This window comes from Gordionus sp. m RMFG-2023, chromosome 2 (assembly GCF_954871325.1).
Source record: "Gordionus sp. m RMFG-2023 chromosome 2, tfGorSpeb1-WG-v2, whole genome shotgun sequence".
NCBI classification, from domain to species: domain Eukaryota; kingdom Metazoa; phylum Nematomorpha; class Gordioida; order Chordodea; family Parachordodidae; genus Gordionus; species Gordionus sp. m RMFG-2023.
In genome coordinates this window covers 21,248,638-21,262,463 of record NC_088776.1, presented here as the reverse complement: position 1 = coordinate 21,262,463, position 13,826 = coordinate 21,248,638, and the positions used below count along the sequence as shown (strand labels likewise).

At 25.3% G+C, this 13,826-nt stretch overlaps 1 protein-coding gene across 4 annotated transcripts in view; it reads left to right on the top strand.

Annotated features, from left to right (window-relative positions):
* The first annotated feature begins 8,886 nt into the window (after positions 1–8,886).
* Positions 8,887–13,826, top strand: part of LOC135925092 (uncharacterized) — a 41,253-nt gene continuing 36,313 nt past the window's right edge. For 2 of the 4 annotated variants that reach the window (XR_010571525.1, XM_065460271.1), the window contains exons 1-3: positions 8,887–9,082; positions 9,136–9,300; positions 10,791–11,011. Coding sequence is in view for 3 of the 4 variants with exons in the window: in XM_065460271.1 (XP_065316343.1) it covers positions 8,948–9,082; positions 9,136–9,300; positions 10,791–11,011 (521 nt within the window). In the remaining variant the exon portion in view is untranslated. The remainder of the gene's footprint in view (positions 9,083–9,135; positions 9,301–10,790; positions 11,012–13,826) is intronic. The other 2 variants (XM_065460270.1, XM_065460269.1) reach the window with 1 other exon arrangement.

Sequence of the window (13,826 nt, the reverse complement as noted above, 5' to 3'; positions counted from 1 at the left end):
AGCAACACAAATAATAGATGCTGGTTAATTTGGCAGTAATAGCCATGACACTCACGATGTAAACTAATATCAGAATTTATTATGTCGGATAAATTGATAAAATAAAAACACTAAAAATCTTTGGAAGAAATAATTATGCAAATATTGAAGCCTGGTTACACGGCAATGCCATATTAGAAAAGAAACATTTTCTAACTATAAAATAAGGACCAGAATGATATGATGAAAGAATTAAGATTTTATATATTGTCGCACCACCTTGGTATATTATATCTTAAAATAAAAATAGTTTAAATCAAAAATATACTTGTATTAAAAATTTAACACAAGACTCGAAAAAGAAAAAAATAGCTTTCCTAAAAACACATAAAAAAGAGAAGAAAAGATATAAAATTTATTACATCTATTGCAGAATGAATAATAAAATGTTTAATTTTAAAAATTAATAGATGGCGTTAATTCCTTGAATGCAATTTGTTATTATATTTATTAGTAAAATTTATTATAATATTAACTGTAATATATTATATAACTGTCAAATACGTCTATAAAAGTGGCATTATATCTAATATTTTATAAACAACTGTATATAGTAGAGATTAAAAACTATATGTCTACTTACTTATTATAAAGAAATCTCTTATACTTATTTGGACCTTGAAAATATTTTTAAGGTAATTTCAAAATAAATATACAGTTGATTAGTCATTTTGAACTAGGCTAACAATATTAAATTTGTTATTTTTCAAATAATATATGATTATATTTATTTAATTAGGGTTAAATAATAATTTAATTAATAAAAGTCAAATAAACTTCAACTGTTAAAGCTAAATTAATATTTAGTGAGTTATTGATATTATATTTTTGCAGAATTTGATTGCTAGCTGACATAGTGAAAATATAATTTATATGTATTAATCTAATCTAATAATTAAAATAATATTCATTTAATAAAAATTTAAATAGTCTTATTAATTTCTAAATAATAAAATTATATCTATATATTACTTAATGGAATTATAAAAGAAATCATTCAGTGGGCAATCAAAAAAATTTATTCTTAGTTCAAGGGGATATTAAGGAGCTATTAAAAAAAAATTTTTTTGCTTCAGGGGGCTATTCAAATTTTTCAGGGGGCTCGAACCCCTGCGCCCCCCCCCTAGCGACGCCACTGGGAGAAGGTAAGTAAGTATAAGGATGCATGGAGGATTGCTATGGAAGAAATAAAGCTTAGGCAGAGCTAATAATCGCGGTAGCAAGCCTTTGTCGTAAAAATAGTAGGCTTATCAGCCACTAATCCGTCCCCCAAATTTTATATAAAAGCGTTGAACTTTGCTGTCGAAAGTGTTAAGATTGGAGCAAACCATGGGTATATGAATGAATAAGAAAGATCGATAGAGCTGTATTTTGTGATTTTCCGAGTTTCTACAGCCTCCACCTGTAGTCGAATGGTGCATTTGGATAAATTTAGGTGAAGTTCCAAGCAATATATTTAAATAACGAGAAACGTTAGCGTTGCCTTATCTCAAATAACAAACGGGTTCCTTATTACTAGGGCTGGGAACCAATAGTAAAAAGTCAATATTAACAAAATATTGTATTGGTATTGGGTCTAAAATATTGGTATTGGTTTAAACAATATTTTCTATTTCTTGTATTGGTATTGCTATTTAATTGGTTTATATTGGTATCTATTGGTTTATATTGGTATTGGTTTAAATTCAAATTACTAATTAAAAGAATAGAAATAGTGGTTATAAAACCCTTAATTTCTAATTTTAAATAAACATGGGAAAAAAAATCATGATACCATAAAATCAGGGCTAAGAACCAACTATCAAAATTTTACTGAATTCAAATTCTTAAACTAGGAATTTATTATTATGTGAATATAAAAAATTTTGATTTAATCATGTATTTTTTGTATCAACAATAATAAACGTTTTGATTTTGAACCATTTTATTTATCACAAAGAACATAGCAAAATAAGTAAACTAAAAATGTAACATAACTGTCTATTTATACAAAATAGAATGCAAAAGAATGATATAATTTTAATATAGGAGGAAATAATTTTATGTATTTAAGAAGAATCTTGCATGCGCATCTTTAGGCACAGGCAAGCTTGTTGTATAGTATGCTCATCTAGTGAACAACGTTGGTCTGTTATAAGATACCGTCCTAGATGAGGTGGCCGGAATTGCTAGATAATCTCTGGCAATTTTTGATAATACTGGATATCTATTTTTATTTAATTTCCACCAATCTAATGGATTTGTATCATTGGAAATTGTGGCTTCATCTACGTATTTACTCATTTCTAAGTTGTTATTATTATGAGGTTTCACCTGATAAATTTTGTCATAAAAGGATAATTTTTTGTTATTTTGTGCTTCATTTGTAAGTTCCGCTGAATTGTTATTATTTATTTTATAAATATTGTATTCATTAGTAAGATATCCAATAAGATTTTCCATATTATTATGCTTTAATAAATGACTTGATAGTTTAAATCTTGGGTCAATTATTATTGAAATAATAAAGAGGTATTTATTAAAATTATAGTATTTATTAAGTTTTGTTAAGGCAGCTAAAGAAGCTGTCTTTAAAATAGCATTAGGATTATTATTATAACTCTCCACATGCTCAAAAATACTGGAATATAAAGGAATAATTGTTGAAATTGATGGAGTATTAGCACATGAGGCCATCTCTGTAGCAAAATTAAATGGTTCCAGAAATTCTCGGTATATTTCTATATTACTCCAGGCTAAGGCACTAATATAAAGGCACTAATATAATTTTCTTGATTGGTATTTTGTAAATGATTGGTATATGTTGTCAAATAGGGTTTGAGCAATATTGCCCTTTCAAGCATTTGGTATGTTGAATTCCAACGTGTTGGTATATCCAAAATTGTGAGGAAATTTTAAGTGTGGATTTTTTTCAAGATATATTTTTTCGAGTTTATTAAATTTAGATATAGAAAGTTTAAAAATTTTTAAAAAATTTCATGCAGCCATGACAGCCAAATGTATAATATGGCAAAAGCATTTGCACACATTATCAAAATTATCTTTTTGTTTTAAAATTTTTAGAAATGCTAAATTATTACTTGCATTGTCTAATGTAATGCAAAAAAAAATCAATTTCAAATTTTACTTTTAATACAGAATTAAAAATATTAATTTAATTATGTGCTGATCTAAAAGGAATAAAATCTAATAAATGATTATTTAATTTAAAATCATTATCAATACAATGAATTGTTATGCCCATAAAGGGTATTTTATTTGGAGAGGACCAAATGTCCATTGTTAAGGAAAATTTAGATGTAATGTTAGAAAGTACAGATTTTAAATTGATAAAAGAACTATGATAATGTTTCATAATTTCTATTTTTAGTGTTTTTCTAGAAACTAATGTTAGTGAAGGGTTACAATCTGCTATTAAATTTTTAAAAGTGATATCCTCAACTATTGAAAAGGCTAAATTATTTTGAATGAAAAAGTTTATAATTAAATTATTTAAATTAGCTTTATTATTTATATTATTAAGTAAAAATGATTTTATTGTCTTAATTTTTTTACTGCCAATATTTATTTGCTCACATTTCTTATATAATGTTGGGTGGATGGATTTAAGATGTGTCCATAATCCTGAGTTTCCAAAATTGGGAAGAGATTTTTTTTTTTACATTTATTACAAATTGCCTTTTTTTTATTATCACAAGTAGTATAAAATTCCCAGATTTTTGCTGAATTTCGTCTTTTATTAGATATTGATAATTCTTCTTGTTCTTTATCGCTATTATTATTAGTACCAACAGCATCTATATTTATTAACCATTTATTATAATATCCTAAATAAATAGATAAAATTGATAGATATCATGTAAAAAATTTACTTCCATAATAAAAATAAACTTATTATAAATAACAGAAATATTGATATCACAGTAGTATTTGGAAGAAATAACAGATGTAATCAGTTTTTGCAATGAAAGTAAAAAAAATACTACGATATAATTATCCACGATAAGCCCAAATAATTATTTTATTTTTAATATTGGTATTTGTATTGGTTAAAATTATATTTAAACAATATATCAAACCAAATATATTTAGGAATATTTAAATATATGTTGTATTCCATATCAAATCAACTGAAAATTCAACCCGACCCTCTTCGATTTTTTTAAAAATTTTCATGATGGTAGTATATACACTAACTAGCAATAATATAAAATTTTAATTCTCAACTCAGCTACTTCATGAGATATGGCCATCTTTAGAAACGCGAAAAGTTCAAAACACCATATTTAATTTTTAATATCTCAAAAAGTAATTAAGCTAAAGGTATAATTTAAACTTTATTAAATAACTCTAGAATAGCCCTTTAACTTGATATAAAATTTAATATATTAAAAATAATTTTATTACCAAAAACCGGAAATAGAAAACCGGATATGGTTACAAAATAAAAATTGCCTTTTTTTTTTCTTTCAAAATTTTTTAACAAATAGACATTATATATCTTAATATTTGTACAAAATCCTAGATTGGGACCATTACTGGGCCAATAGTTATTACGCTTTAAATATAAATAGTATGGCTTAAATTCTTATACGAAATGAGTAATTTTAACAAAAGTGATAATATTTGTAAATAATAGTATTAAAACTGAAATCCGAACCCTATCTTAAGATTTATATTCGCCCCCCCCCCCCCCTAAAAAAAATTTCTTCTTAAATACGAGATTTTTGACCTGGCCAGCGTCTACATGAGCGGGAGGGGTAGGAACAGTTTGCATCCTATTTTTTTGAAAGGGTAGGGGGTAAGCTGCTCTAATGGGTAGGATAAATTTTTTGGGGGGTTATCTATTAAATTTTGAGATGAAATAGACAATATTTATTGCTGTAAAAATTAATACTTTTATTATAGTATTATTATAATATTCAGGATTTCTATCTATTTGTCGAGGGTATTGCAAACAATCATACACATTGTTTTCCAAATAAAATATCCTTTTAAATGTAATTTAAAAGCATATTTTAGCAAGCTCATAATGCCATAATAAATTAATTCATGTAAATAATGGAGGTTTTAATTGAATTTATTATCTAAAAAATAAATTCTTTATATTCACAAAATATCGATAGTTGGTAGTAGAGATAAATTAATTTAAGTTATCCTTTATAAATTCTTTGAAAAGAGTATCAATGATTTTTTAGGGGGGTAGGCAAAGGTTTTTAAAGGGGGTTTGCATCCAGTGAAAATCCTGTCATGTAGGCGCTGGACCTGGCAATTCTATAAGTGAATTATGTAGATTATTTTCTTTGCCGGATAAAAAATTATCTTTGTGATCGTCAGAAATATATTTTCATAAAGATTATTTTCTACTTATATAATTATCAAATAAAATAATTATCATAAAAATCAAATTCAATTCCAACAGCAACAGCCGTCATTTTTATTGATTAATTTTATAAAGCCATTTTTCTAAGAAAATTAAATTATCGGTATTCATTATCCAATTTATTTTTAATTTAAAATAATTATATAAAATTAATAGCTATCTTTTATTCCTTACCAAAAAAATTTAAATGTCTAGAAATGTTATTTCTATTCCAGTAAAGTGCTGTAATCCCTTTAGAATAAAATCTCATTCAGTAAGTTACGATCTTAGAAATGTTTTACAATGGATGATAGAAGTGAATTCTAGCTTATCAATTAATCAAAAAATTTGTAGCTCTAAATATTTTAATTCCTCATGATTTATTTCTTCGGAACAATCTTCATTTTTTTAAGTCATTAAAATCAAATTTGAAGGATGGGGAATATCTAATAATATCCGATTTTGCAGAGAACTACGCTTTTGTAGTTCAAGATCAAGCTCAAGGCTTCCATTGGACTAATAATCAGGCAACACTTCACCCATTTATGATTTATTACTGCGAAAGCGGTACCATCAAACATATAAGTTACGTAGTTATATCAGATTGTCTAAAACACAATACTTCTTCCTTTTATTTATTTCAAATAAATTAAATTCAATTCTTGAAAGAAAGATTTGATAAGATTTCAATAATTTATTATTTTTCTGATGGAGCCGTTACTTAGTATAAGAACAAAAAAAAACTTTGTAAACCTCTACAACCATTATAATGATTTTGGGATCAAGGCAGAATGGCATTTTTTTGCAACTGCACATGGCAAAACTCCTTGCGATAGTTTAGAGGGAAATACAAAGAGGTTGGCTGCTAGAGCAAGCCTGCAACGTCCTTATGAAAATCATATATTAACTCCTATGGATTTATATAATTATGCAAGAATTAATATCCCGGGTATTAATTATACATTTGTCAGCAAAGTTGAATATTTAAGAATGGAAACCAATCTCGAAAATAGATTTTTAACGGCCAAACTAATTCCCGAGACACAAAAATATCATTCATTTATTCCAATGGAAGGAAAAATGAAAGTCAAACGTTATTCGAATTCATTAGATAATTTAATGTATGATATTATTTAATTTAATATGTTTATAACAATATTAATTTTCCATTTGATATTCATATAATATAAATAAATAGCTAAATAAAGTTATAAATATTTTTACAATTATTTTCTCTCTAAAATAAAATCGCTAAACTTATATGTTAAATATGACATAATGTCTACTAGTGGGCTCACAGTCCGAAACATTTATAAAAAAAATATAATCGGCCCGATCATAAAGGAATTTTCTTTTTATTTGTTTCGTAAATTACTATATATTTGGTATAATTTAGGATTTAAGCCATACTATTGATATTTAAAGCGTAATATCTATTGGCCCAGTAATGGTCCCAATCTAAAATTTTGTACAAATATTAAGAAGAATAATGTCTATTTGTAAAAAAAATTTGAAAGAAACAAAAAGAGCAATTTCTATTTTATAGCTATTTCCGGTTTTCTATTTCCGGTTTTTGGTAATAGACTTTTTATTAATAAAATAATTTTTATATCATATTAAAGGGCTATTTTAGAGCTATTTAATAAAATTTAAATCATGTCTTCAGCTTAATTACTTTTTGAGATATTTAAAATTAAATATACTGTATTTTGGAATTTTCGCGTTTCTAAAGATGTCCATATCTCATGAAGTAAGCTTATTTGAAAAGTAAGATTTTGCATTTTTATTAGTTAGTGTATATACTTCCAACATACAAATTTTTAAAAAAATCGAAGGGGGTCGGTTTGAGAATCGACTTTTTTTGGTTGATTTAAATATGGAATACAACATATATTTGTTTAAATTGGTATTGGTATTGTAAACCAATATTATATTGGTATTGGCCTCACCCCTACTCAATACCCATTATCAATAAAAATTAGTAAGGCGATCCCTTTCCTCAAAAAAATAATGCCAATGATTACGTTACTTTTATCAACGTTACTTTACCACACTAATACAAATTAATCAGGCGCGTACGCAGGAATTTGGTCTGGGGGGGGGGGATAATAAATTTTTTTTAAAGAAATATTATTGTTTTTTAAAATATCAAGCATAAATTTATTAGGACTAATAACTATTCCTAATACACAATTTTAAATTAATGTGAATTATAAAAAAATTATATGTAAAGAAACACTTAAATGACCCAAAATAGAAATTTGAATTTTTTGAGCCTTTACACAAAAAGTTTCTTAGGAATATGTATTTTGTATGTTATATATTTACAATGTAAAATCCAGTCTTCGTTGGGATTGAGCTAATTTTTCAATTATCTCATCCTTGCTTGTCGTCAAATGCCTATGAGTATTCAAAAGATCCAAACCTTTTAATCTACTTTCACATGTACTTCTTGTATGTTTTTCAGAGACCTGCGGACAGTATTTTAGTTTTTTTAAATATACCCGGGCCGGGCAGAAATTTTTTTTAAAAAAACACCCAAGCCGGGCCTTAATTATTTAAAAAAAACACCCAAGCCGGGCCTTAATCATTTAAAAAAAAACACCCAGGCCGGGCTGCATTTTTTAAAACAGCATATATTTGAAATCGTTATTATTAAGTATAATAATCAAAAATAAATATAATTTATTTAAAAAAAATCCGGGCCGGGCCTGAAAATTTATTTTAAAAAAAGCCGGGCCGAGCCTGAAAATTTTAAAAATAAAGCCGAGCCGGGCCTAAAAATTTTTTTAAAAAAAGCCGGGCCGGGCCTGTGTGATATTTCAGTAATAGCAAATAATTGGCTCTTCTAACTCCTTAATAGCTGTTAGTGCTTGATGGAAGAGGCTCTATCCCGTTGGACAAGGTTGCAATTTCTTTCTCCCTGTTGGACCAGAAATTTCACAAATAATTATTATTTGACTAGATATTTGAAAATGGTAGATAAATATTACGCCACTAAAAATTTGAAAATAATAAGTAAATATTATGCCGGATTACTTGAAATCGAAATTAATTGATAAAATAACTTATGAATTTGACAATAAATGCAATAAAATATATATTTAATATGAGATACGAATAATTATTAACAAATATAAATTAATATAAACAATAATATCTTTAAAAAATATATCCAGCATCTGCATTTTTTATTAATAATTAAACGAAAATTATTTATAAAAATATAACCTGCCCCAACTTTGCATAAAGCTTCTATTACAATTAATGAAGGGAATGCCAACAAGAATGCTAGCTCCTCTTCCCCCAAAAATATGTTTATCTAATGAAGATATAAAAAATTCCCTGAATTATTGTAAAAACAAATCAGCAATATATTGGCCTGTCTAAACATCTTAGACGTCACATAATATATGATATGTGACGAATGTATCGTTATTTTCTTCTATGGTATCTTCAATATATTTTAAATTGGTATCGTTTAACTTTAGTTTTGGGATCTTTTACCTTGACCTGATTAGAGTTTGATTCTAAATAATCAAAAAAATGGAAATTAAATTGTTAGATGAAAATTCCAAAGAATGCAAGCAATATCAATTAGCCATTGATAAAGCTTTAAAAAACTTTGAAAATACTGAAGAATGGCCTGATTTAATATCTGTCTTAGGAAAATTACAGAAGGTAAGAGTTATTTAAAAATATAAAATTATGTTTTTAATTAATACTCATAACAGGTGATACAAACATACCTTTATATTTCATATATTCCAAGAAAAATTATACTTTGTAAAAGATTAGCTCAATGTTTGCATCCAGCATTACCAAGTGGTGTTCATTTGAAGACACTTCAAATATATGAACTAATTTTTAAAACAATAGGAATAAAGAATTTATCAGAAGTATAATATATAATTTAAATGATTTGGTGATCACTAATTTAACTTAATCATATGCATGCTTTTTTAAAAAATAGATCTGTAGAAGTCTAGATTTAAACCATAATTGAAATTTTCAACCTTAATATGGTAATTAAAAAGCAATATTTCTAGCCTAGCTCCTATTTCATTGAGTTATAGTTCAGCTGATTAAAAGATTTTATAAAAATTATAACACTTTTTAACTTTTGATTTTTGTAAAATATCATATTTTTCTTATAAAAAGACATGTAACTTGGATATAATATTTTATATGAGTGTGAGTTAGCAAAATTAAAAACAAATATTTGGAAGGACATTAGGGTTGAAATCTTTTAAACTTGTTTGGCATTATATTCTGATAATTAAAAAAAATATTGGTATTTGGCTTAGAATATTTTCTAATTGTTGAATTAAAATATTATTTTATAAAATTAAACTATTTGATTTTGGTACTAGTGTTGTTAAACGGCTCGTTTTGAGGCTATTTTTAAAATCGGCAAACTCAATATTTTATCCAAGTATTGCCTAAGCCTCGAGATTTCGCTAATAGATATCCACCAAACCTTTGTTCCTTCTACAGACAAAATCTTTAGGCTGGCGTAATATTATTCTGGATAAAATATTGAGTTAGCCGTTTGGCTCTAAACGAGCCATTTAGCAACACTATTTGGTACACACATTAAAATTTATAAAAATCTAAAAATTTATAAAAATCTATAAACCATTTCTTATATTGCAACTTAGAATTAATAAGTGATTAATATTGAATTAACAAATGACCATAAACTGAAATTGTATTTAATCATAATAGTAATTGAATTAAAACACCTGTTTGAAATTAGTTTTCTTTATTGTAATTCTTAGTTTCTATAGCCAAAATGCATAATGTTAATAATGATAAAATAGGCCTATTTAAAAATTATCACCTAAATTTTGTTATTTTTAACTGCCTTTAGATTTTTAAAAAAAAATAGGAGATTTTTTTGTTTACTGAAATATTAAAAGGATTTTAATAAGGTGAATTAGAATGACACTATTATAATAGGGGGGGGGGATTTAATATTCTCCATTTTTTGATATAGTTTTATACTAGACCAAAATTAAAACCCAATATTTTAGCCAAAAATAAAATGTAAGCCTCAAGATTTCATTAATATATGTTCAAACCTTTCTACCTTCGATGAACAAAATCTCCAGACCTACGTTTTTGGATAAAATATTGGATTTTCCCTTTTAAAAATTGAGCTGTTTAACAACATTATTATTTGGGATTGAATTAAAAGAATTTATTAATTTATAAAAATGCCTGTAAGTTATATTTTCTATTGAAAATTTTCTGAGCTCATGTCATAATGTGGGCTCTAACTGAAAAATATTATATTTCTCTTTTATTTTACAATTCCCAACCCTATTTTTTTTCATAAAGATATATTAATATTATATATATTTAAACTCTTGATTTATTTTTATAGGATTTTTCTATTTACACATTTGGCATTTTCCCATTATTCCAGAAGGCTTCCCTGGCTATTAAGCCTGTGATATTGAACCTGGTAGAAAATTATTTAGTCCTCCCTTTCATAAATACCGACGATGGAATAGTCGTTGAATCATTAATTATAGAACCTGGATTACTAGGCTTGTTCATGGGAATATTTCCAGGAATCGAAATAGGATCCGAGTTTTTACCACAGTAAAATTGAACATATTTTATATTTGATCCTTTATTAGTTTTATAAATTTGATATTATTTTTGTTTGTTTGTTAATCTATTGTGCACTTCATAAGCAGGATTGCCAGGTCAAAATTTTTAAATTGCGAGAAATATTTGGTTTTTTGCAGGAGAAACATTAAAATTGCTAAAAAAAATTTCAGTTGAGTTTATGTAATGGCTTAGTTATCCCCTTACTATTTCTTATAATTACTTTATATAAATATTAACAAAGTCGGTAACATTTTATAATATTTTTCAAAATAAGTAATATTTTATACTTAGTCTTAATTTCTACTTCTTTGTAGTGGAGTTTATTTATTTATTAGGCTGCGTCCAAAATGTTTTGAAAAAATCATTAAAATTTTTAAATTTTTGCAAATTAATGACAAAACACTTTAGACATAGTTATCAGTTTTAAAAAAATTAAAATATTCAAAATGCTTGATATGATTCAATTATTAGTTATTTATTAAAAGATATCTAAATATTTAATTGTATTTATTATTTCATATTACCTTTCAGTTATTAAACTTTGTATAAACCTATTATTTGATAATGGTTATATTTAAATTTTATTTATATACTTAATAAATACATATAAATAATTGTATCAATATTTAATAAACAGTTGGAAGACCAATAATAACTTTTTAAAAGATAATTTTTCCATAAAACATATATAAATTATTATATTTGAGTTATATAATAAAATTATAATAGAAATATTATAATATCTTTTAAAGGTAGGAATAAGTTTTTTTTATTAATAACTATATTGTTTTCATTTTCTTTGTTGGCATTATCTTGATCTAGCTATTATTCAATAATAAATATCAAATAATAGTAATATAATGTACGGAAATTATAGTATCATCAAAAGAATAAATAGGCATATTTTACCCAATATTTATATCATTAAGTGGATTATCAATTTCATTAAGGTATGATGCAGCCTATTGAAATATATTAATTTTATATAAAAATATAAAATAATAATGTTCCCAGATGTCACAGATTCCTAAAACTATTTTATATTTTTGCTTTTAATATTTCACATTTAAATGTGTCAATTTAAAACCTGACTCAGAATATTTGGTAAAAACATCAATATTTTCTTTTAACCACAGCTAAAAATTTCTTTTCCACTATTAAATTATAATATAATATTTAATTTTACCAGATTTTTGTTGGGTGAGAGAATATAACTCATTAAATTTAGCCTTTATATTCAAAAATTTCTTTTTCACTTGATCATAATTCAAGTTATAAGTTTTTCCTATTTCTTCCCAAATTTTCCTATTTTCTATGGAATCTCTAAATTTTAAATCATTTTTGCACCACAGGCTTCTGTGCACTCTTATGCTTTCCATAAAATTATTTTCTGACACTAAAAAATATATTAATATAAAAGGCTATAATCTTTTGGGTTAGTAAATTTATATTAAAAATTGTACTTACTAATTTTTATAAATAAATTATGAATAAATTTTTATTTGAATTTATTTTTTTAAAATTATTTTTACATTAAAAATAGTTTATGTTATTTTTATCTTCAAAATTTATTTATTTATATTTTTAAGATTTTGGGCGCAGCCTTATATAAAAGAAAATAATTTGATCAAACAAGGCAAAAATTTAAATTAACATCTTTATTTATTAAAATATATAAATTTTATTTAATAAAAACCAACCATCTTTATTTTCCAATGTAAAAAATAGATTATTTTATGCAAATATATATATAAGGTTAATATTAAAAAAATATGGAAAATTGTAATAGTTTGTAATTATAAAATTAATTATATTTTATTTGAGATTTAAATATTGGAACTAAACGTTTACCTTCTTTATTGAGATATTTATAAAATTGCTGGCATGACATATTATAATTTTGTTTAACCATGAGCTCGGCCCCTAATTTTTTTGGAGCAATCTGATTTCTCTACGTTCCCCACCTAGTCTTCATCAGTCTAAAAATGCGCTCCGATGAGGCATTCGAATAAGGTAAGTAGAATACATACTCGCCTTTTTTTCGAAGCATAGGCATTTATCGTTATTATGAAAAAATTCTACCCTATTCTCCTCTGATTGTAGACCATCTAATAGAGTGTTCTGGAGAATCATGAAAAATTGGAGCATAACAATTTCCTCAAACAAGACATCAATATCTATCTGTATTTTTAATATATTTATTAAATTAAAAAACCTTCAATTGATGGTTTCTGTTCCAAGGTTATAAGTTATAACATTTATACATTTTAAATAGAGTTATTAAAATCAAATTTCTATTGTCAAATAGTCTAAAATTGTTTTAGTAAACATATCTGCTTCATTTAAAAAGTCATTAATTAGGTCAACATTTGAACATTTAGATTGACATTTTTAGCAATAACGCTGTAAAAATGAACAAAGTTGTTAAGTGTATACCATTTCCGCAACTGTATTTGTATCTTCATTATTTTATTTTGTAGCATACTTTTGTTTACAATAGATGTAGGTATACTCTCCTGCACTGTTGTGCTTTAAAGATTTCTGATGTCTCAAAATATCATATTATCTGCCATTGTTGTAATTAAATACCGTTAAACATAGTCAATATTTAGCATTACTCTCTGTTAGCTTCATCATACTAAGTAAAATTAACAAAATATAATAATAGAAATTTATACCATCTGGAAGATTGATGTAGCTGTAGATCTAGTAGTCGGTAGAACTTGAAATAGGAGTTAATTAATGATTGTTTCTTCATAATTCTAAAACATTTAACGCTATTTTAAATACTGGTTTTATTATA